Source organism: Paramacrobiotus metropolitanus, unplaced genomic scaffold (assembly GCF_019649055.1).
Source record: "Paramacrobiotus metropolitanus isolate TYO unplaced genomic scaffold, Prichtersi_v1.0 Parri_scaffold0000010, whole genome shotgun sequence".
Taxonomy (NCBI): Eukaryota; Metazoa; Tardigrada; class Eutardigrada; order Parachela; family Macrobiotidae; genus Paramacrobiotus; species Paramacrobiotus metropolitanus.
This window is the reverse complement of record NW_026570230.1, coordinates 1,514,711-1,537,432: the sequence shown is the minus strand read 5'-3', so window position 1 is coordinate 1,537,432 and position 22,722 is coordinate 1,514,711. Positions and strand designations below refer to the sequence as shown.

At 41.8% G+C, this 22,722-nt stretch overlaps 4 protein-coding genes across 7 annotated transcripts; 1 reads left to right on the top strand and 3 right to left on the bottom strand.

The window, feature by feature from the left end:
• Positions 1-675: 675 nt before the first annotated feature.
• On the bottom strand, positions 676-6,304 carry LOC129583345 (fibroblast growth factor receptor 1-A-like). 2 transcript variants are annotated; one of them, XM_055475121.1, is made up of 10 exons: positions 5,736-6,304; positions 4,751-4,841; positions 3,994-4,279; positions 3,345-3,740; positions 2,511-2,983; positions 2,274-2,451; positions 1,960-2,202; positions 1,566-1,903; positions 1,261-1,481; positions 676-1,197 (listed from the first exon to the last, which is right to left on the bottom strand). In XM_055475121.1, exons 3-10 carry the CDS (start codon positions 4,121-4,123, stop codon positions 1,005-1,007), a joined length of 2,172 nt encoding a protein of 723 aa, XP_055331096.1. In that variant the 5' UTR covers positions 4,124-4,279; positions 4,751-4,841; positions 5,736-6,304; the 3' UTR covers positions 676-1,004. The 2 variants fall into 2 exon arrangements, with proteins under 2 accessions (XP_055331096.1, XP_055331095.1); XM_055475120.1 differs by lacking the exons at positions 4,751-4,841; positions 5,736-6,304 and having other exon boundaries at positions 3,994-4,323.
• Positions 6,305-6,576: 272 nt separating this feature from the next.
• Positions 6,577-10,961, bottom strand: LOC129583191 (uncharacterized). The gene is made up of 4 exons (XM_055474872.1): positions 10,721-10,961; positions 8,290-9,633; positions 7,410-8,006; positions 6,577-7,080 (listed from the first exon to the last, which is right to left on the bottom strand). Exons 1-4 carry the CDS (start codon positions 10,785-10,787, stop codon positions 6,710-6,712), a joined length of 2,379 nt encoding a protein of 792 aa, XP_055330847.1. The 5' UTR covers positions 10,788-10,961; the 3' UTR covers positions 6,577-6,709.
• A 489-nt stretch (positions 10,962-11,450) lies between these two features.
• LOC129583192 (DNA polymerase epsilon subunit 2-like) lies at positions 11,451-15,633 on the top strand. 2 transcript variants are annotated; one of them, XM_055474874.1, is made up of 12 exons: positions 11,451-11,786; positions 11,845-11,945; positions 12,044-12,119; positions 12,234-12,269; positions 12,430-12,523; positions 12,596-12,799; positions 13,231-13,496; positions 13,939-14,080; positions 14,138-14,258; positions 14,318-14,429; positions 14,713-14,917; positions 15,218-15,633. In XM_055474874.1, exons 1-12 carry the CDS (start codon positions 11,698-11,700, stop codon positions 15,542-15,544), a joined length of 1,773 nt encoding a protein of 590 aa, XP_055330849.1. In that variant the 5' UTR covers positions 11,451-11,697; the 3' UTR covers positions 15,545-15,633. The 2 variants fall into 2 exon arrangements, with proteins under 2 accessions (XP_055330849.1, XP_055330848.1); XM_055474873.1 differs by having other exon boundaries at positions 12,192-12,269; positions 15,218-15,631.
• LOC129583193 (elongation of very long chain fatty acids protein 5-like) lies at positions 15,598-21,458 on the bottom strand. Of its 2 annotated transcripts, none has more exons than XM_055474875.1 (10): positions 21,067-21,458; positions 20,715-20,902; positions 20,446-20,526; positions 19,536-19,707; positions 19,433-19,463; positions 19,220-19,313; positions 17,310-18,779; positions 16,956-17,167; positions 16,355-16,801; positions 15,598-15,964 (listed from the first exon to the last, which is right to left on the bottom strand). In XM_055474875.1, exons 1-7 carry the CDS (start codon positions 21,140-21,142, stop codon positions 18,564-18,566), a joined length of 858 nt encoding a protein of 285 aa, XP_055330850.1. In that variant the 5' UTR covers positions 21,143-21,458; the 3' UTR covers positions 15,598-15,964; positions 16,355-16,801; positions 16,956-17,167; positions 17,310-18,563. The 2 variants fall into 2 exon arrangements, with proteins under 2 accessions (XP_055330850.1, XP_055330851.1); XM_055474876.1 differs by having other exon boundaries at positions 18,540-18,779.
• Positions 21,459-22,722: the final 1,264 nt, after the last annotated feature.

Below are 22,722 nucleotides of genomic sequence, written 5' to 3'. Positions count from 1 at the left end.
TGACGTTTTTATAGATTTGCGGGGTTTCTCGTCAGATAGACTAGATGCGATGTTACCACAAACCACGGATGCGCTTATCCACAAACATATTAGTCCCAAACATATTAATTTCTGCAGTCGTAAATAATTTATTGTGACATTTTGCATGTTACGCGGAAGTTGGAGGACTTGGCTTACAAGCTTGACACAATTCAAATATTTGTGTCTGCTGCAAATCGCACTTTTTATTAATATATATATATAGAGAGAACTATTACGAACGCTTAATTCATTCGCTAAAATAAATAATATCCGTTCGAGTGATCTGACAAAAATATACAAATGAGTATGCCATAAAATTCTTTCCCTTACGTAAAGGAACACTTGCCCTCAGCTGCACAAAACTTGGCAATTATCAAATCACCTTAAAATAAACGCTGCTTAACTTTTCAATAACAGTGGACTTTAGATACCGTTGATGGTTTATCTGTATTTATGATTTTCAGGATAATAATGAACTGTAGCACCGCATCGATAGGATTGTTCTAAACACCGGCACGTACTGTATCTTAATAACATTATGGAAATGCTACTCATACTTATGGTTAGGTAGCTTGATGAGCAATAATCGGACATGAGTAGGCCTAATCAAAGTATGATAAATACAGGTAGATGCATCAAACCACCCGACAAGTCACATTGTCCAAAGATGTCATTCAAGCTTAATTGTGTCTTAATATTATGCGCATTTCGAAATGCTTGATTAATTGCACATTAAGGTAAACGAAGAGATACCGTACTCTACACTGGTTAGAAATTTAGAATATGCAGATAATTTTTCCATGGATCCTGAACTAGAAAAGTAAAGCCATAAAAGAGAATCACACCAGTGCAATCGCGAAAGACAAAAGCATTAAAAAATAAACAAAAATAGGTATACATGTTTTAGTTCCAGTAAAAATTCACAGACCATTTGCCGCGAAAGCACATCACAAAAAATTTTACACCCCGACTAGAAATTCCTCCTAAACTGTAGTGACATCCTCGACCAGATTCTTCAAAATCACTTCCTCATTAGCAGCGGAATTGCTTATATCACAGTCAATATAATATTCCCGTTTGTCAACGGAAACCAGTTGCTCCAGGCTAGATACGAGCGTGCTAAAATCGGGGCGCACCTCGGCCTTCCATGCCCAGCAGGAGCTCATCAGATCAAACCTGGCAACAAACCACATCTAATAAATATGACTTTACGCCAAAATCAGAAGCATTTAAAAGTACATTTCGTCGCTTATGATTTCCGGACGTGGCAATCGGTTGCCGGTTTGTAAAAACCGAACCAAAGCTGACACATCCATTTCCCGGAATACTTCAGCGTAGGGGTTGTCAGCGAATGTGAAGATTTCCCAGATGACGATACCAAATGACCATACATCGGATTTCATGGTGAAGCGCTTATCGAGGATGGCTTCCGGAGCCATCCACTTAATCGGCAAAGGAACCTTTAAACATTTCAAAATAGTAAATGATGCGCAGGTCAGGAATCAGATCTATTTGCACATTTGCACATAGTGCCAAAATCGTACATTTAACCTTTCCAGTGTATATTCGCTTTCGTCGCGTGCCATTCCAAAATCACAGATTTTTGCTGTTAATTCTCCGTCAAGTAAGACATTTCTAGTGGCTAGGTCCCGATGAATGATCCCTTTGGAACAAATATAAGCCATTCCGCGGCAAATTTGGAAACAGAAGTCCACCAGATCATCCAGTGTGAATAACGTCCCGCGCATTGACTTTGTCTTGCTATTCGATGATGTATCGCTGTCGCTTGACATACTTAATCCAAGAAGCTTCTTCCGATTGTCGCGTAAGCACCGATCGAGCGATCCCAGTGCACAATACTCCATAACCATGCAGAGTTCGTCTAAACAATAAAACTAAAGGTCAAAACAGTTTTTAAGCTGACAATGTGCCGCTGACCTTTCAGTATTAAACCAAGGAGGTTAACGATGTTTAAATGTCGACCAATCTTTACGGCGCATTCCATCTCTTTAAAGAACTCTGCACGCAATGTTTCGTCGGTTTTATATCGAAGATCTTTCACTGCAACTTCCTGGTATTCCGTGCCGTTGCCGCCTTTCTCTGTCTGTTTCTTTCCTTGAACCACCATGAAGCGGCCACGATACACTTTGCCACAATGACCGATGCCGATGACTTGCGATTCTAAAACAAATGATCCAGTTTACGTCGGCTTTTGCCAACCTATTACTAGTACTTGTGATAAACAAGCTTACTGTCGACCGTCAACCGCCATTTGGGAACTTCATAATGTGCGAACAGCTTTTTCTTATAGTTCAATGGCATGCCGGATTTGCTGTAGTCGTTATATTTAGTCCGTGTCACCTTCTTATACAGAGCGTAGAAGTCTGGTTTCGGCGTTTTGGATTTGATACGTTCCCGTATTCGGTCAAACTGGAACAAAACGTTTTGTTTCGGCAAACATAATATGCAAGTAAACCAGGTGCACTTACTTTATTGGGGCATAGTTGGATAAACAAGCAAACTCCCATAATGGTGAGAATAATTGAAAAGGTCACGCTGATTGTGATAATCGTTAGGGAATTGGAATCCGCTTCAGCGGTTGGTGGTAGTGTTTTTGGGCTTGTAAAAGCGGTTGTTTCAGTAGGACGCGGCGTTGGTTTAGTGGAATTGGTGACCTCCGTCTGTGCTGTGCTCACTGTGGTTGTGTTCGACCCCATGGGCTGCGAATTGTTAGTGGGGGCTTGTGTAGGAACAGTTGAATTGTTAGTCGCGTTTATGAGAGCAGTGGACTTTACAGTTACGGTTGTATCAGTGCTGTCACTGCTGTGTTCCGGTGAAGCGGTCATATCGTCATCCGCTGCTTGTGCGGTTGTGTTGCAGGTGGTAGTGTCAATACTGACACGAGTGCTTGTTGTTTCCAGTTCAAGTTCGTTCGTTCCATTTATGTGCCAGCCATAACTATCTAAGAAAAGAAAACTGATTGTTTCCTTTGGTGCGTGCCTCCTAAACTCGTAGAAAAGGATGAAAAAGATTATTAAATACATGAACAGTTGCTGCGCTCATCCGTGTTCGGCAGTTCTCTACTGAATTGACCATCTGCATAATTGGACCCCCGCTTTTTGCCTTGAATGCTCAATGCATAGAACGGCAAGAATACAGAGAATTTTGTCAAATTCCAGAAAAATTTTTATAGCCTTTTAAGGCTAACATTATTTATTTATTTATTTAGCTAAAATTTTTATAACTTTTTACGGCTAAAAAAATAATAACCTTCTAAGGCTAACGTTGACTTGAAACCCGTTGATAATACAAACAAAACTGACCGTTGTGTATGGGTAATTGTAGATTAGCGAAAACGGTGCAGTTGATCTCCCCGAAACCCAGGCATGAGGAAGTATTGCATACGATTTCCAGTCGTTTCCTTCCATCCGGTTGAGTATTAATAAGCGGCATGGGGTCGCATTCGGAAAACGTACACGAGGTCGTATTGGAATCTGGCACTACATCGCATGCAGCATCGTGACACTGTGTTGGGAAAGGATCCTGTGACGGTAATGTCACTCCAAATAAAAAAAGGTCAGTACTGCAATCATGTAAGCTGCATTTCCCGCTGAGATTGGTGACGAAACCTGTTTTACATTGGATCGATGTGGACGGGTAACCGGATTGCATAAGAGACAATGCACCGGTATCATTCAACGCGGAAGTATTACTCGAATCTGCAATCCATCCATTAATTAGTTAAACGACAGCACCAACAGCGGCCCGCATAGAACTCCGTATTTCATAAGAGTTTTACAGATCAGAGTAAACCTGAACCTTATGATTGATCTCACATCGCTCACCAGCATTAACTCAACCAAGTTTAATGTAAATTAATTATCAAGTGCCCATTTATTTTCTTTTGGTAATGTAGTACTTATGTATACTTGACAGCGGTTGATACTGACGATTTGGCGGCACTAAACTTACAATGAGAGACAAATGGAGTTCGCTGAGAGTCGCCGGATGCTGATGTCTTAGGCCATAAACACACAAATCCCACAGTCAAGCACATCAACGGTAACCGTTGGAAGCAATTTGCTATGATGATGTGCGCCATGTTGCAGATAAAACAAATCGTTTGCAAAGGATTACCAATCCAATAAAACTACCTCCGTCACTGTGTGTTTACGGTGGAAACCGAAAAAAGGTAATCACTGCGTTACTGATGTTCCGACAGAAGCACCAAACATTTGCTGCATTCATTTACCATGAACTATCAAAAACAAAATAAAGAAAGCTAATGGCAGTTCACTTGAGCACGAGTGCCAGTTGCGCTAATGACGCATAAAATAAACACTATTATTCTGTCTCGGTATAAGAGTGGATAGCAGATAATATTACTTGAGTTTTATCTTGGAGGTTTTATTAGACAACAATAAACTATGGATTTTGATAAGTTTTGTGTCAGGTGTTCGCAGATATGAAAACTCCTTTGGAAGTATCAATGTCACCCGGCAATTGCAGATACCGCTTTATCACAACTGGTACTGTGAAGTGGCACTGTCCTGCATTTGCATTGCTGCGCCGAATCAAAAATTTGCTATATATATGTATATATACATATATATGTATACAGTACATAATAAAATTTATACCGAAGTTAGACTATTCCTCTATGCCGTACTTGAAGGTGAATATAAGATACTGCAGTTCAAAGTTCTACTATAATATAAGGCAAACACACTTCTGACCAGACTCCCAAGTTCCCAGTGGGTGTGGCTGCCATTCTGGCGCAATATAGTACGAGCAATAAGGTAATCGATGTTCTGTCAGTTCTATGAAATATTAAAACAATGATTAGCGCAGTCACTTACGAATTTGTACATCGCATGCTAATATAACATTATTTTGTAAATTTGACAAAGTTTACGCACGCTTATGATCGCTTGACTGTCAACACATTAGAACCTTATCTATTGTAAAGGTTACTCTGACGTGTGGGAGTAGGATCACACGCCGGGATGTACGTACGGGTGCTGACTGTCCGCCTTCCCCCCTGCAACATAACGGATAATCTAGTCAATCAATGCTGTGATTTGCTGTTCTCTTCTACTAGCGGTGTATATGATGTCATAACGCAGAGTCTATATAAGTTCTTGTCACTTCTAATATCGGCATCAGTAGTCTAGGATTTACTTCTGAGACTGCTTTCTAATTACAATTTCCTTGCGTTGTGGACTGTGAAGTGAATTAGTAAAGAGGCAGCAATACTTGTTCTACGGAAGTACATAGTCGTTCTCGGATTATTGCTTAGTATACAGGTTTGCTCGTGACACAATCGTCCTAGCTCTTTACTGATCCTCATAGAAACTGCGACCGGAAGTTGTGGTTGGAGTGTTCCTGAGGGATTCCTGATCTGAGTTCCAGATTCGTTTGTCTTATTTCCACCATAATTTAGCTGTTATAGTTTGAGATGAGAGTTGCCTACCGACTGACAATTACAGGCGTGGAAGAGTAAAGATTGTTCATGGAGCTCTAACCAGCGTGAACGCTTATACACGACAACTCGATAGTTTATGAACGTATGATATGAATTCATGTAGGCAACTCTTCCAGAAACATATTGCACATCACAGCGTCATACGCGCAAGCAGGAACAGAAGCAGCGCAAGTCGAGCAGGGCAAAATTAAAAATATCGCGATATCGCCCAGAAATATTTCTTCCGTACTCTCGGCTTTGAAATATTTGGACCACCCGGACCGGAAGCAACCCGCATGATAACGATGTTTGGACAAGAAGCTTCGACAAAAAACCGGCGAATGTTTAAGGCTGTGCAAAACGTGTGGATTGCTTTCTTATTTAGCAATAATTGACCGGAAACAGCTGTAGCGACTAAGTTCGAGAACGCGCACACGCAATTTGGGGCATATATGGCTCGACCACGGAATCTCATGGAAAACGTCAGGACATGCTCAGTCACCAGCAAGGAGCGCATGCGTGTCATGGTCACGAGCGGTGACAACTGCAGGTGTGTGGCCAGGTGACACCCTGAATCGTCGCCGTTAAGTGAGCTTGATCTTGATACGTGGCCAAGATGTAGCGTTTGTCTTCCGGTGCGGTTCTGTGCGTAGCACTGCGAGAAGAGTAGCGCCAGTGAGGACTGACCTTTACTGACAATTTTCTATTGCCAATTCAAAACCAAGGCATACATACAGGTAACACGGCCGCTCCCGTACAAAAGGAAAGTGGCAGGCGATTCGTTAGAACACAGGTTGGTTCTACATTCCAGGAAGGTAGAGAGGAGAAGCTATCGGCTCAACCAAAGTCTGCGGCTGATCATTGATGTCTGCACAGACCTGTGTCAAAAAGAGAGCAGCTTTGCCGGCGTTTTTCTCTCATCGTTTAAACAACGCTAACTTCAAGTAGTGTATAAGTTTATAATTTTCAGAAGGGCTTCGATTCGTAGATTTTGACTTAGCAGTCGTTTCCACTACGTCTATTTAAACCACCGACGATTTAAACTAATAATGTGATAGATATATGTATAATTATAAACCCGGCGACTGAAGTAATCTTCAAATTATGTTTTAATAAAAACCGCAGAGGCTGCATACTTCATACCGATTAACAGCAACGAATTAGGTAAACACAACATAAACGAGAGGCTTTAACATGGGTGAAAAACAGCGTTAGCACATATTATCATCCGCACACCTGGCAGACACCTCCTCCGCCGGCGATCTTATCGCCTCCGCCCTGGAGGAACATGGTCTGCCCACTGTCGTTCGGAACAAAGATGGTCTGCATGGGCATAACGGTTAGGGTAACGTAGGTTGGCTGGCCGTTGACGATCTTCGTTACGGTGGTACGGGTCTGCGTCTGCCCGTTGACATCGACGTAACTCAGTCCACCGGGGATCGTGTACACTCCTTGATTCGGCACGCCGAAGATGTTCTCCCCATAGCGCATCGTTTGGCCATTGTACACGGTCATCTGTGTCCCTTTGGTCACGGCGCCGAAGGTAGCACGACCGTTGATGACCTTAGTGTACGAGGAGACCGTAACCGGATAACCTGCAAACAGTATTAAACGATTATATAGGTTCATTAACATATACAAAGTACATAACATTACGTATATATGTATTTTACGTGTTATTGCAATAATTAATTAAAAATGTTAAGAGCTTACAATTAGCATAATTAAATTTGATGATCGCCATAAACAGATGAAAACGTGTCTAGTAAAGACATTAGTTTCCGTCGCTGCGCTTCCATAGTTTTCGGTATAACGTTTCCGATTTTACGGCTGATTTAAAGCGCAAATTGCAACAACCACGACATGAAATCTATGCGCCGATATTAAATACAAATGTTGATTATAAACACGTCCGGCTGCTTACCGTATGAATCCGCAAAAGAGGTCATTGCCCCAGCCAAAGTGTACGTCCCTTCGTTTGGCACACCGTATGGATTGGTTCCCGGCGGCAATAGCCGGTTATTATAGAACGTCTGCATCTGGCCCAGCGTGATGGTTCCATACGTCGCCACACCGTCCACAATGCGGGTATAGGTTGACACGGTGGCCGGGTAGCCGCTGATCATAATGGTCTGCATGTCGCCGTTCAGCGTATACGTGCCCACATTGGGAACACCGTAAGGATTCTGGCCCGGCTGCAGCAGGCGGTTATTGAAGTACGTCTGGAGACCCGCCAGCGTGATGGCGCCGTATGTCGCTGCACCGTCCACAATGCGTGTAAAGGATGAGACCGTGTAGGGGTAGCCCTGTGACTGGAAGTACGACATGGAACCAGCCAGGGTGAAGGTGCCGACGTTGGGGACGCCGTAGGCGTTCTGACCTTGGGGGATCAGGCGGCCGGCGTAGTAGGTCTGTACCGGCACCAGGGTGATCACGCCGACGGTGGGAATAGCGTCGATGATGCGGGTGTAGGTGGACATTGTGTAGGTGTAGCCGTTATTGACCTGTGTGCTCATTGCACCTAAAACATACAAAATGCATGAGCTAACTGAAATTTAAAAAAAGCAAATGTTACAAAATCAAAATTTTAAACCGCTTCTAGCAACAGCAATGATGATTAAATAGTTTAAAAATGGTAGAACGAAAAATAACAAAAGTTAATTAAAAAAATGTATAAGGAATGCGCTTATATTACGAGGTTTGTTTTCAGTTACCAATGAAGTATATATGTCAACGATTCATTTTAATGAGATATGTTGGTGTACTAGTAATTAATAATCTCTATCGAATTTTGATTTACATACCGGCCAAGGTATATGTTCCCGTACTGAAAACCATGTACCCATCGGATCCACCGGCTTGTTTGATATACAGTTTATTGGGTTGTTGCACCGGGACATATTGTTGCTGGTTAACATTCTGTTGTTGATACTGATTGCTCTGCTGGTATTGTTGCTGCTGCTGAACCTGCTGTTGGCTGTACTGTTGCTGCTGATACTGATTCTGGTTCTGGTTGACATTAACCACTTGCTGCGGCTGAATGTCGTTGCCCACCGGCTGGGCGTCGTTCCCACCGGAGACAATACGGATGGGAATTGGTTGTACCACTTGCACCGGTTGAGGCTGGACCACCACCTGCACGGGCTGCGGTTGCACGAAGACCTTTTGCCCACTCATACCACTCTGCTGGAAATTGGACGAATCCGATGAACCACTCTGCAGGATCTTGGCAAAGATTTGTTGGTTGGACGAACCACTGGAGAAGGAGTTACTAGAAGACCCGCTGCCAAACTGATCCAACGCGCTCTTCATGTCCTGTTGAACGGAGCCGGAAGAACCGGAGAACGACCCACCGGAACCGGTCGACCCGAAGTTAATCAAGACCCGGGCAAAGTCCCCTTTGGTGAACGATCCCGACGAGCCTGTTCCGGTCATCCCGGTGAGACTGTTCAGAATCTGATTGATTTCCGACTGCGAGAGCGACGATGCTTGGAAACCACTGGACATCCCGACGGACTGGCGTGACCCCATGTTCGATCCCTGACTGCCCATGGAATTCAGGATGCGGGCAAAGTCCGTCTGAGAGAAGCTGTCACTGGCACTGCCGCCGCCGAACATCTGCAGGATGCGAGCGAAATCCGCGGACGACGCTCCCGAAGATTCGCTCATACCGCTGAAACTGCCGGATGACGAGCCGGTCATGACTCCGACCGGTTGGATGAAGCGGCCGTCCGGTTGGATGTCGTTGCCCATCACGGCGCCACCGTTCCCCATCATGTTGCCCATACCGCCGTTATTTGCCGGGACGGCCATCATCCCGGGACCGCAGGTGAAACAGCGCTTCTCCCGCGAATGGGCCACTTCCTCGTGCTGGTCGATGATGACGCGGGCGGTGGGCGTGGGTACGATGCGCGATACGTCGGATTGGTCGTTCAGGTGGGGGAGCGGTTCTTCGTGAACGGGATGTTTTTTATGGGTGGGCCGTTGGATGCTGGGTTTGGCCAGCACCGGGGTGGGAAGATCGGCCGTCTGGTGGCCGGCGCGGAATTCATCGTTCTGGGAAAGGGCAGTGTAGAGGTTGGAGGAAAGGGATGGCTCCAGGTCATCCACTGTGTTTTTGAGATCGTTGGTTTCCGCTTCGAGATTTCCTGTAAAAAATAATACATACAGAAATTCCGCTAGACCAAACTTCTTAAAGTAATTAATCGACGGTCGTTATTCACGCAACAACAATTTCGTGGGAGTGCCACTTTCCTGGTTTACCGGCTATACGCCACGAATAAAGCTTATAATTATGCAACAATGTCGCCAAACGTGTTCCGTTTGGCTTAATTTGCTTCGGCTAATTTGAATGTTCTGTAATTTTATTGCGGTACATGTACAGTTACTGAAAATTATTTTCGAGGTGGTGTGCATAAAACATTTTCCGCTTTTACATAATGTTCTCATCATTGTTCGGATTGTTGTAAAGTGTACTTGGTACTTGTAGACAATTAGTTCGATGCCGGAAGGGTTTTCGAGTACTTGGAGATTGCTCCTGAAACGCTTAAACTATTATGACACAACAACACGACGCGACTCAGTATACCTGACTGACAGTACCGTACTGGTGAATTGAACTGAGGCATTAACCAACTCAAAAACAAATGCACCATCGAATATTGACAAGGCGGAAGTCTATAAACGTGGTTCTTTTAATTTTGCATCTAATAAGCGACGTTTAATTGGCAACGAATGCACTACGCAGACTCAACCCGGTTAAACTGACCCCTTGTTGCCGGTGTATTGGGCGTCTGAAGCAACGATCATCACGTAAAATTTATTACGAAAACTGCGAATACTTATATTAGTTTCAAAACATGAAAAGTCGCGACTGTAAGACTGTACAAGAAAGAAGTATCAGGTATCTTTATATATGTCATTAGAAGAATAAATAGGCATTAACACACCTAATAACACGGCAACTTGAATACATTAACACAAAAAAAAGAGAAAAATACATATCTGTATGTATATTATTGGCCTGAATTTTTCATGCAAAGTGTGAGTTTTATTGCTGCTTTAATCAATAGATTGTACGCTGTTAAGTAAATTTCTTATACGAGTATGGCTAAGAAGCTTATTTGCGAGCAACTGGGTAATAAAACAGCATCCTTTTAACGATAAACTGCGCAAGATGCAATGAATTTTAACAAAACAATAGACGCCAATAATACAATGTATTTTTTTACATACCGGCATTTAATCCCGTTATAAGCCCGCATATACAAAAGGCAAGCGCCAGTCTTCTGAGGATATCCATGATTATAAAAAGATGGCGAATTATCCGGCCGTTGTGTCTTTCTTGTTGACACAAACCTGCAACAATTAAAGCTTATGCGTCTTTGTTGCAAGCAGAATTCCTTACATCAAATCGGCGAAGAAGGAAGAAAAACAAGTGTTTACGGCCCTTGCACAGCAACAAAGCGGCCACGTACAGTAACGTCTCGCTGCACGGTTCGGTAAATTAAATATTAAAAAAGCTTGACCATAATTTGCCTCCCAGCGGCTGAGTCGCTACCGGTTTCGGCGTACCACGGTAAGTTCATTCGGCGGTGACGATTGTACGCGACGGATTAATCACTTGTTTACGTGCACCCATAACAGCTGTGCAAAAGGAACAACAGATTTTAATTAGTATTTATTCATTACTTTTTGGGCTTCTATGAACGCGGTGTCGCCGATTTATGAATTTTGAATACCGCATACCGCAAAAAACGGTGGATTACTCATTGCAGGCGTCTGATGTCCCGACATGGCGTCCGCCGTTCATGCGGTGACTACTACACCGCATTTGGCGCCAATTTATACGGGCGGGAGTGATTGTGCTGCTCACCGTAAAAGTCGACCGCAACCAGTGCCGTGCCGAGCAGCCGCTAAAACTGCCGAAACACAGAGAGATGGGTGGGTGCCAATAACGCCGGCGGTTGCTTCCTACTCATAAGGGCTCGCCTCGGCGGGCCATGAACACAATTCAAAAGTTTTAATACACGCATTCTGAAAATTTGAAATAAGTCGTATGATTTCTTATTCGTCGCTTGTACCTTTGTGGTGCTTAAACTTCAGTAATAATTCATTTAATAATTAATAAATGCATTTTATCGATTGATTTTAATTGAAGAATTTGTTGTTAAATGTGCGATATTGGCATCGAAAGATAGTCTGCTCGCAATATGGGGAGCCGAGCAGATCAGCTGGAAAAGAAGAACCTTATTATTGAAATTACCAAATATTTCCGATTGAATGGCGTTAACGTGCGAAGGTGCGTAGCTTGCTGGAAGAAATTGTCAGCTGTTGCAGTATATATATTACTGATGCAGTGGCGGAGTGGAATATCTGTGCGACGCACTCGTGCACAAATCCGCGCAGGATCGCAAAGTGGTTCTTGAGCAGATTATCCGTTTTCTACAGCGCCAGTCAGGTACGTCCATCTGCATCGTAAACGACTGCAGCCTCTCAATCTGACTTTCCCTTTTTACGATGGTATCGATGGCATTAATATTTTTTTGCAATAAACAGAAAGTTCTGTGGTGATTTCTCAAGAAGAGATCGTCTTGGCGTATAAGGAATTTACTCAGCAAGAAAGCATTGTCGAGTACGTGAGTTTTGTGTTCATCGGACGGAATAAGCTTAACGCGTGATTTTCATTTGCTTACATTATTTGCAGTACAGAATATTTTTGGGTTTATGACGTGTTTACTCTTCCGAGGCTCATCTATGACGAGGAAAAGAAGCATTACACACAGTAAGGCGGCTGAACCAAAAATTTGTAAATAAATTAAATTCTAATAATTTTTAAATAACAGTTTTATAAAATAAAAAAATTAAATTTATTTGTTTAAGAATGGAATACATAAATTGTATAACTAAAGCAAATTTTCAGGAACATTTTACGTATGTTTTAGTGCTAACGCTCTGGGCCAGTCCGCTCCGCGCCTGCATGAGACAGCTGACTGGAAAACTCGTGTTTTTGTCGAACGTTACGAAATTCTGTTCCAGGTGAGCGTAGTCTAGTCCAAATCGGCAAATCCGTAATAATTGGCATTATAATGGTAATATTTTTTTTCGCAGCGTTGCTTACGCAATCCGCTTTTCGTCCGCTCTTCCTACGAGCAGGAGGAAGAGCAGCGCCGTCAAGAGGATGAACGGCGTAAACGCCGGGAAGCCAAGCGCAAGGAACGCACGCTGCTGCAAATCACGCAAAACGCTAATGATACGGCGAATTCCACACTGCTATTCGACGATGATGACGATCATGGACCGCAGACGTTTGTTGTACGTTTTACAACGCTGTTTGGTTGGGTTTCCGTTAAAATACCTTCAATGACAAAAAAAAATTTTTTTGGGACAATTTTTAATGTGTTTTATATGTTGTAATTGCATTTATTAAAATGTACACAGGAAATTTAAAATGCAAAAACAAAATTTATGGAGTTTTTACAAGGAACATTTCTTTAAATTTCTATTAATTTCTTTTTTCTGGATTTTAATCTTTTGTACATAATTAAATTTTAGTATGTGTACAAGTATGTGCATTTCTGATCCTCAACACTTTTACAATAGTTTACAAAAATGGCAGCATGTACTGTATATGGTATACCTTTCCTTTTTGAATATTTATGCTGTTGGTATTATATTGGATTCTTCCTGTATTTTAAGATTTTAATTCAGCTGGTGACTTAAGCATTTATTGTTTTAATATATAGTTGCGCACTGTGGAAGAATTGCTCAGCTCATCCGTTCCGATTTACAACACCGTTGTACTGGGCATGTTGTCGTCCCTGACGGAGACCAAATACCATCTGGAAGATCCTACGGGAGCGGTGGAGATCGACATCGGCATCGAAACGGCCTTCCACTCCGGATTGTTCATCGAGAACGTGTTCGTCATTGTCGAGGGGTGGTACGAGGATCGCCTGTTTCATGCCACCGGAATGGGTATGCCGCTTCCGGAGCCACGCAGCAAAACTCAGTAATTCTCGTAGTTCTGTAATGATATTTTCTAGTGTTCGAAATTAATGCGACAGGGCAATGCGAATTTAGTTGGGTAGGGCTGAAAAATTAATTGCTTTTGTTAATTTCAGCAGCTTTACTCTTATTGCCGTACATAAGTATTGGTATTTTAGCTGGTGTTTGTAAGTGGAAAATAGCGTAGAGGAATGGCATACAGTCATGCACAATGCAAAGATAATCGTGCTAATCTATCATCCAGTTTGCTCATGCCTTTTGCACCGTTAAGGTACTGTTTGCTAATGATTTGTAAATTTTTTGTAAATTAATTTTTCCACGTGCATTATCGTAAGATAAAGCAATTTTCTCAGAAATATTTTGTGAACATTTTTTGAGAAATTTTTATGTTTGTTTATCTGCTAAATCGTGTATATATTATTTCTTCCATCTTTGCTGTTTTGTAGGTTGCATTTTGGGGATTTCAATTTTTTCGGTGGTCCATCGCAAGTGTCACTCAAATTATCGTCTAAATTAAAGCGTCTAGAGCAGAAGAATGCGGACGATATGATTGTGATAGTGTCTGATCTCTGGTTGGATAGACCGGACGTAAGAGGACTTGAATGCATTTAACCGTTTGGAGTTATGGCCTTTTTGAAATTACAGGTGCTGTCCAAGATCGATGTGATGTTTAAAGGGTTCCACCAACTGCGGCCGTTTTGTTTTGTGTTCTGTGGGGATTTCGTGTCACAGACCGAACGAGTAGATCATGGAAGACTCTTGCAAGGTGAAATTTTAAAGTCTGGTTGGTGTTTGTTACTGGTTTATGATACCGAAAGCTTGCAGAGGGATTGGACGAGCTGCGAAAAATCATTCAGAAGTATCCAGGCATTGAAGAGTCCAGATTTGTTTTTGTTCCCGGTCCGGCCGATATTGGCTCGTGTGGATTGCTACCTAGGTAAAATAATTCTTTCGCTGCCGTTTTGTAAATTTTGTTAGTTGGATTTTTTTCAGCACATAACGTAATGCAGAGAAAAATAAGTAGTTTATAAACAATAACAAAAGGCATTTTGCCTGAATTCACACGTGCACCGCCTAGTGCTTGGCTGCACGGATGTACGTGGCACAAATACGAAAAAAGTTTCGCGCAACATTCTGGCATTTTGTATGCTAATTTTACTCATCCGCAGAATATAGAAGTATTTTTGCCACTTTACAACGATCGCCTTGTCGTTTTGTAGGCAGCGTCTTCCGCCATCACTGACTGCCAGTTTTGAGTCCAAAGTGAAGAACGCCATTTTCGCCACAAATCCTTGCCGCATTCAGTACTGCACGAAGGAAATTGTCATTATTCGAGAAGATATCCTCACCAAGATGTGTCGCACTCTCATTCGTGATCCGGTTCATGATCAACGCACCAGTCGGTTCCGCAGCCTCACTTTCAATGTAAAGTACCTATTGGTTCTACCTTTTGCTAACATTTATACTTTTATAGATGCGGCATGGTTTATATAACTTTGCAAAAGAGTTTATTAAAAGATCTTGCAATTCGGAATAAGTGACACCTGCTTTTGGTGATACAGTTGCTTAAAAGCTGCGAAAATATTACAACAAATTTTCTCGATAAATATTTTCTTGCAAAGAAACTCATAGCAGATACAATAATTAAACGATTTAAATTTAGAAAATAAAATATCAGTTACCCTGAATTTATTGTCATGTGGATAAGGGCGAGTTAATTTGCAGTTGGCGCGGACGATCGCCTGTCAAGGCCACCTGTGTCCGCTGCCGCCGCACATCCTACCCACCTACTGGTCCTACGACCACGTTTTCCGCCTGTACACCCTGCCCGATCTGATTGTGATCGCGGACATTCAGGAGCCGTTTGTGGAGAAGGATGTGTTTCTGCGGAAGAAGCCCATGGAGGAGTCCACGCAGAACAACAGCCAAAGCCAGCGTGATGCATCCACGTCGTGCCTGCTGGCCAATCCCAGCTCATTCCCGCGACATAATTTCCAGTTCCATGTGTACATGCCGTTTTATAACAATATTGAACTGAGTCAGATTGAATGAATGTTTCTTATCAGCAGTGTTCGGGTTGTGGAATTAGGATGAAAACGAATTGATTAAATATGGTGCGGGGTTTATGTCGATCGCAAGAAGAAAGAAAAACAAGTCGCACCACTTTTTGCAAAGTGCAGCCCAATACAGTAACTGAGCGCGTATTACGCATAGTATTTAGTAGCCTTTAGAAAAAAAATTAATTTTGATGCAAAGGTCGCGGTTGACGTGGTGTCTGCATACGAAGCCACGGCTTTCTGTGAAACTTGCAATTTGTAACAGCTTATTGTTGATAGTTTTTTACTAATTGTAAGTTCTGAAAGTTGGTGTCTTTATACCATGGACGTTGGTGACGAGGAAAGATATTCCTTATCCGTTGATCTCCCAAGAGGTGTATGTGGAGCCGTTAATTATGTCAGTAGTACGATAAGCCTAGAGATGACACAAAAAAGTGTAAGTAGGAGTAAATAATAAATGCATTGGATAATGACCAAGCCCCATTTTACCAGGTTTTAAATTCTCATCTTTTATTGTATCTGTCACATAAATTAAATAACCTGAAAGCTTCGACGGTTCACCAAATGCGTGAAATATTGATTACATATTATTCGTCAATAATATGGTCAATTACAATATACTCGCTAGTAGCCACAAAAACCAATAATGTTCGGATATTCGCGAGCAGGATTAGGATATTATTAGGAGACTACTGGAGCAACTGCAACAAAAAATTTTTGTTTATTATAAAAAAGAAGCTTCCCCAATTCCGGACAATTTTCAGGAAAAATTGTATAAGTATTTGGTGGGGTATCAGTTACGTACCGTGTCAACAAAATCGCCATCCCGATACACTGTGGACTGAATCAAACGGGTGATGGTCGAATTAATGATACTCGTGTAGGTCTGGTTAAAATCCGAATTCAGAATACTCCATGCAGTGGCCGAATTATGCGGCGTCTTGTTGGCCTGGAAGAAGGTTATGGGTGTGGGATTAATGGCGCCGGCTGGAATAGTACGCCACTGTCCATCCACCGTGCTGTTCGACAAGCTCGGTACAAAGGTCACTGTTGGCACCGGTCCAAAAAAGGTCCGCAGAGGCGCGAAGGTCACTGTTGCTATGGTCGCTGTGCCTGCGGCAATTTTGGTGTACGTCGATAGAGTCCAAATGGCGCCGCTGTGTGTCTCGTAGTGAAAGGTTCCTCCAATTGTATATGTCGGTTCGCGTCCATCGGACATCGTGATGGGATGCAGGTTGTTCGTGCCGTTGACCTTTGCACAAATAATTAATATTAAAATATCGGCAAGAGCGAATATTCTAGTAAGTTGTTGCATTTTATTGTTCTAGTAACGTTCTACTGATACGCGTCTTAAAACCCCAGAGTAGTTTTTTCAAGCCAGTTCCTGGTATAACATAAAGATTTACCGGTGAGGAGGAAATTCCGGTGGCATTTGCAGGTCCACCGGATGTAAAGTTGAACTGAGCAGCTTGCTTAGAACGGTCGTTCACGGGCACGGTGGCATGCTGGTTATGCGACTGCCCATTTTGGGTGCCGGGAAAAGAAATGGAGGATTTGATTTGACTAGAAATTTCGTCATCCGCACTTGTATTGTTTTTCCCGTCGACTTTGGTTTGGCCTGTCGTGAATAATGCACGTTAATTGTACAATAACTTTCCTTATAATTTCTAGAGTAATTATTTTACAGACCGAATATTGGTGAAGTATAGGATATTAATAACAAATTAATTTAAACACTGAATAGTCGACTTCTTACGTACCGTCGCCCAAGCCTTTTACGGAATCCGCAGTAATGAAAGCGAGAAGTATTACGATGCATAAGTGATGCATGTTGCTTAAGGAAACGAATATGTATATTTGAGGAATTCAGGAAATGAACACTAAAGTAAACTGCAGTTGTTCTCGCGTAATTGTGTTCACCGTTCTGACTATTCGTACGAGTACTATTTGTCGTGTTTACCCTCAGACTCCGTTATTTTAATCCCATAATGTTGTTTTGCCGGCAATTCGTTTGCATTCCGACAATTACAGCTGGTTAAAAACTTTTTTGCCTTTAGGCAGGTAATCGCTACCACGCTGTACACATGTACGAGTACTTGTAATGCATAAGGATTGTCCATCATTTCCGGCCACACCTATCTGAAAACGCTACACTGTTGAGTAGCATTGTTAGATTTCCCGGTTCTGCATCACAGCAAGGCAGTATAAAAATTAATCACATAATAATTATGCCTTCCAGGCGTCGACATATCATGTACTCGTATACCAGTTTAACCCTGTTGCAGTCGTACACCTGTTGCAATTACTTGCAAAACGGAAGGGTTTGTTTTAGAAAACTGCATAATTACATACTAGTCTTTAATACACCATGCATTGACCATAGGGAATTGTTGCTGTTGGCAGTTTTCTGAGTGCACTGCTTGTCTGGTACCTCATTACCAGCTGTCGCTGCCTTAGTGGACGTTTTAGTCAAATCGCTTCTTAATTTTTTACCGTTCAGACTTTCGCTATAATATATATAGTACGAAGTACAGTATTACCACTGTATTTCAGTATTTCAGTAACTGGCAACTATATAACGTAGCAAAATAATAACTCGTACTAACAAAGGAAGCTACCAAAATTAATATAACTAGTACGTTGCGAAACAAATCATGGTGATTATAATCATTTGTAACAAATAACAACCAGTACAATCCAGGGTATAAACAGGACAGAGATACTGAAATCGAGTGATACATCCGAGTCATCCGACTATTAAAATTTACAATAGTTCGAATATCAAGACTCAAGCCGCTTACTATACTGGTACAAGCATACTATAAAACTTACAAAATAAAAGATATCTGGGCCAGAGTAAAACGATAAAACTGCGGTTTCAGGAAACTACTAGGAACCAACTAAAAGTTTTGGAAACAGTATCTCGTCAATACTAAACTAACACTGAAGCATAAAAGTGCAACATTAAGTAGAGCAAATTCAGTTCATACTCTGTATAGAAAGGTCTGCAGTAATTAAAGCTCCTTTTTCTCGTCGGACACAACCTGAGAACGACTGGGAGAAGAATGGGATTTCCGGTGGCGCTTAATGTAGGCTTGCAAGTAGAAATTGGAGAATAAGATGATGAGGGATACCATAAAGGCTAGTTGAATGTATCCCATGGAATGGGGATACGCACAGTTGCTGTACAATCCGTTGGCTGTCAGCGTCAGCAGAATTATGAATTGAACCTGTTGATAATTACAGAAAATGATTTACTTCGACCTGAAGCCAGTTCAAAAAGGGAGTAAAACAAACCATAGAAAAATAATTTCGGTAAACATCGTTATTTAAAAGGTAATACTGTACTGTACACATGCTTATCAGAAATATTAATTTACTGATTCGGATATCGAGCAAATACTGGTTTATACTGTACATATGCTTATCAGAAATATTAATTTACTGATTCAGATATCGAGCAAATACTAGTAGTAGAGTAGAATAGTTCTGATGAAAATCACATGTGCGGTAAATCTTTTAAAGTTTGCCACGTGAGTATACCGCACCGCAGACAGATAGACCCAAATTCCGAGATAAGGATGAATTGTAAAAGTTATCACTTAAATTACCACTTAAATTATCACTTAAGTTATCGCTAGTTTAATTTCTGAATGACCGTCGTACGTACCAGCTGAAGCTGTGTGAGATACTTTTTCCACCACAAATATGGCTGTAGCGCCGGGAAGAGTGACATGGCATAATATGAGTACATGACGACATGTCTGCAAAGACAAATGCAGTTTCTTTACTTGTAAAGCGCTACCTCGGCAGTTTCGAACACTGCACCACTTATCAACTTTGTCCCCGACTACAAATAGTAAACGCTGAAATTTGCACTTACACAAACGTATTCATAATCGGTCCCACGATGGCTGCAAAAAAGTAAATAAACTGTAGGTATGAGGTGATCGCCGGCTAAAGGTTATGCAGGCCGACGGACGTACCTTGGCCGCATGGTCCAAACAGCACACCAAAAAACAAGAAGGGAAACATAAAGGTATGATGGTACACATGGAGAAAGGTGATCTGGCTGTTCTTCTTCTTAAACACCATGAAACCCGTGTCCAAAAACTCCACGCCCTTGGATAGCCAGTAATGCCACATCGCATTGACAATCTGAGACAAGAACATCAAAAGTCAGTACCAGAAATCTCATATTAATTTTGTAGAATAGAATCAAAATCTGCACAGTTGAACACGAAGCACTTAAGATTAAAATTACGCGTACTATGCTCATTAAGATTAGAACTATGAGAGGAGTAACTGTGCGTGTTTGTGTGGATCAAAGCAAGAACGCCCAGTAATTTCCGCCCGCCGATCTGACATTAATTTATTAACCAATGTAATATACAGATAGAAGCGTAACTAAAGGTTGATTTACCTATTTAGCATAATATACAATTTCTACAATACTACAATATACCGCAGAATAGCGAATGAACTTGCTATAGTTTCAAAGTTACGTAAATGAAAGTACAGTAATATCAGCACATATGCGACTCCCGATAAAAATATTGGCACTGGACAGATCATAGAATTTTTATCCTTTAAAATAAGGTGTGTTGTTAACGTGAGTAAAAGCATCTTTGAATGCCGGACAATCCCATTACTAAAGGGACTTTGTACTTTGGGTTTTGCCCTAACATTCGGCAGATAAAAGAAAGTCAAAAGCATGCCAAGTTGTATAAACTGTAGATGTGTGTATGTACTAGCTGGGAGCTGGCAATCAACGTTTGTAGTGTATGCCCTCCGCACGCATAATCAAATATTAATAATAAATGTAAATTTACACGGTCAACGCTAAACGGGAACAAAGTACATCTTTTATTAGCACAATTTTACTGACATTCTTACCCGGAGTTCAGAAGGCTCGTACGACAAAGTGTAAGGATCACAGATGTAGTTGTAGTTGGAGATACGGGAATTGATCAACAGCTGTAAATAAAGAACGTAAAACAACAATGTTACTCCACATTCCAGGTGACGAATTAAATACAGTTATTTATCAGCTAGCATTTTTGTGCTTTATGGAAGAAAGCGCATGCACGGAAAATCCCTTAAATTAAACAGTATTAACCAAAATACTAAAAAAATAAAAGCACCTAAATGTTAGATAAATTTACCTCTAGAAACATCCACAACGACCAGATCGCAATGGCAACATTGTAGGCAAACATGGGCCATTTTAGCTCCAACGGTTTATAACGCGCCATCAATTTCGGACCCAAAACGGCGAAAGCGATGTATCCCAGCAGCACCATTATAACGAGGTCCAAACGGCGCATAAACAGCATATCCCGAGATCGCACATCTGCAGAACATGCTCCTTTCAAAAACTTGAATTGCTGTTATATTAGTGATAGACATTCTACTATGATTACACAGTAAAACTTTCGCGTCTTGCAGTGGTCACTCATTAGCACTGTACGGCAAGTCACACTTAATTAACAGCAGTAATTTTTTATCGCGACATACCGCTGTTCTCATAAATGATGTCCGTGAGATTTCGATAACGCTCCTGCAGGAGGGAAAATCCTGTCCCGTTGACCATTTTTCCGCTGGCAAGGGAATCAGAGCACGCAATAAATGTGGTGCCTAAAAAGTGGAAAAATTCCCCGCTGCAGAAGATCCACAGTAATCGATGTTGTCCAGACGGAGCTCTGCCCGGGAAGAGTCAGATCTTGTTGCGTGAGTCTGCAATGCGCGTAAATGCGGTTTGCTGGAAAACCCTTTGACAAACAACCACTGGACTGTGAGAAAGCAGACTGAAAAGCTTTTTCATCGATTATGAAATCGGCTCTTATCACAATTCCATGCTGCACCGGCTGTCAGATGTCTGTCTGGTCTGTAGATCTTCCATGAATGCACGAGACAGCCGGCGATAGCATTTGCCGAGTCAGCGCTTTTATTCAAACACAAGCATGAATGTGCGCAGGCACAAATGCCGCCCACTGTATATCGCTGATTGGTGGAGCGCTCTCATTCGACTGCTGCATTTCCGGCGGCAAGGTAATTACCGAAAACCACTTGATCAGTGAGCAGGCTTTTACTTTCCCGGCTTATTAATTAGAAAATTACACGTTTACTTGTGTGATTTCATGGTTTATACTCCTACTTCAATAAAAGATACATATCTGTATATACCGAGGACATGCATAACTGACAACACGATGAGGCTGCAAATAGGAAAGGCTTTCTGGTGGTGGTTCTGGTCAAGATTATCCGTCTGAAGTTCTCAACTCTTCTACTGCTTCGACGAAAATCCGCAGTTTTTTTTCGAAACTGGATGTTGCTCAAATCTTAATGCCATTTTTATAAAATAACCAAAGCAGCCTCAGTTTCATATACGATTACGAGCACAAATTGAGTGCAAATTTTCAAAGTCTACACCTATTGTTCAATGTCTAGCTGTAAAAAACGCTGGCCCTGAGAGTTTTGGAGACACTATCCGGTCTGTGTTCTGCCCTTTGGCTTTAAAATAAACCAGGCTTCGCATTGGGAGTAGTGCGTTTTCTTCTTGTTTGCGTCATATTTTGCATGACCCTGATAATTTGCTCATGACCACGCAGAAACCAACCATGACGCATCAGCGCACGCAAAACCGACAGGGCGCACACTGACCAAAAACGGTAAGTACTCGTATGCTACAGTTGCTAAAAACTGACGTAAGAAACATTTCTGCAGGTTTACTAATTGGGGACAGAGACTGCTGTACGATAGCCACGGAAACAGTTAATTAACATATACGTATTATCTGTAGGTATCTGTACTTGCAAGAGAAATCATGCATAGTAAACCGTCTCGCCAGAGAAACTGGAGGATTATTCGAAATCTAGCTCTACGTAGGCTCTATGATGGCTTAATTTAACCTAAATTTTCTTCAGTACGTACTGCAGAACCGAAAAGTAGTACGTATCTTTATTAAAATACCGGAAACAACATAGCCGTTATGTGACCCTTTGTGACTTACATGTTTTGAGCTATAGAAGCTGTATCTACAGATTCTACACACAGGTGTGTTACTGTGCATAAAGGTAGCAGAAGCGTGCATATGTGCTTTCTGGTTAGTGCTATTGGGTTTCACGGTACCGTGACTGCAACGCTTATAATTACCATATAAAACAGTAACTA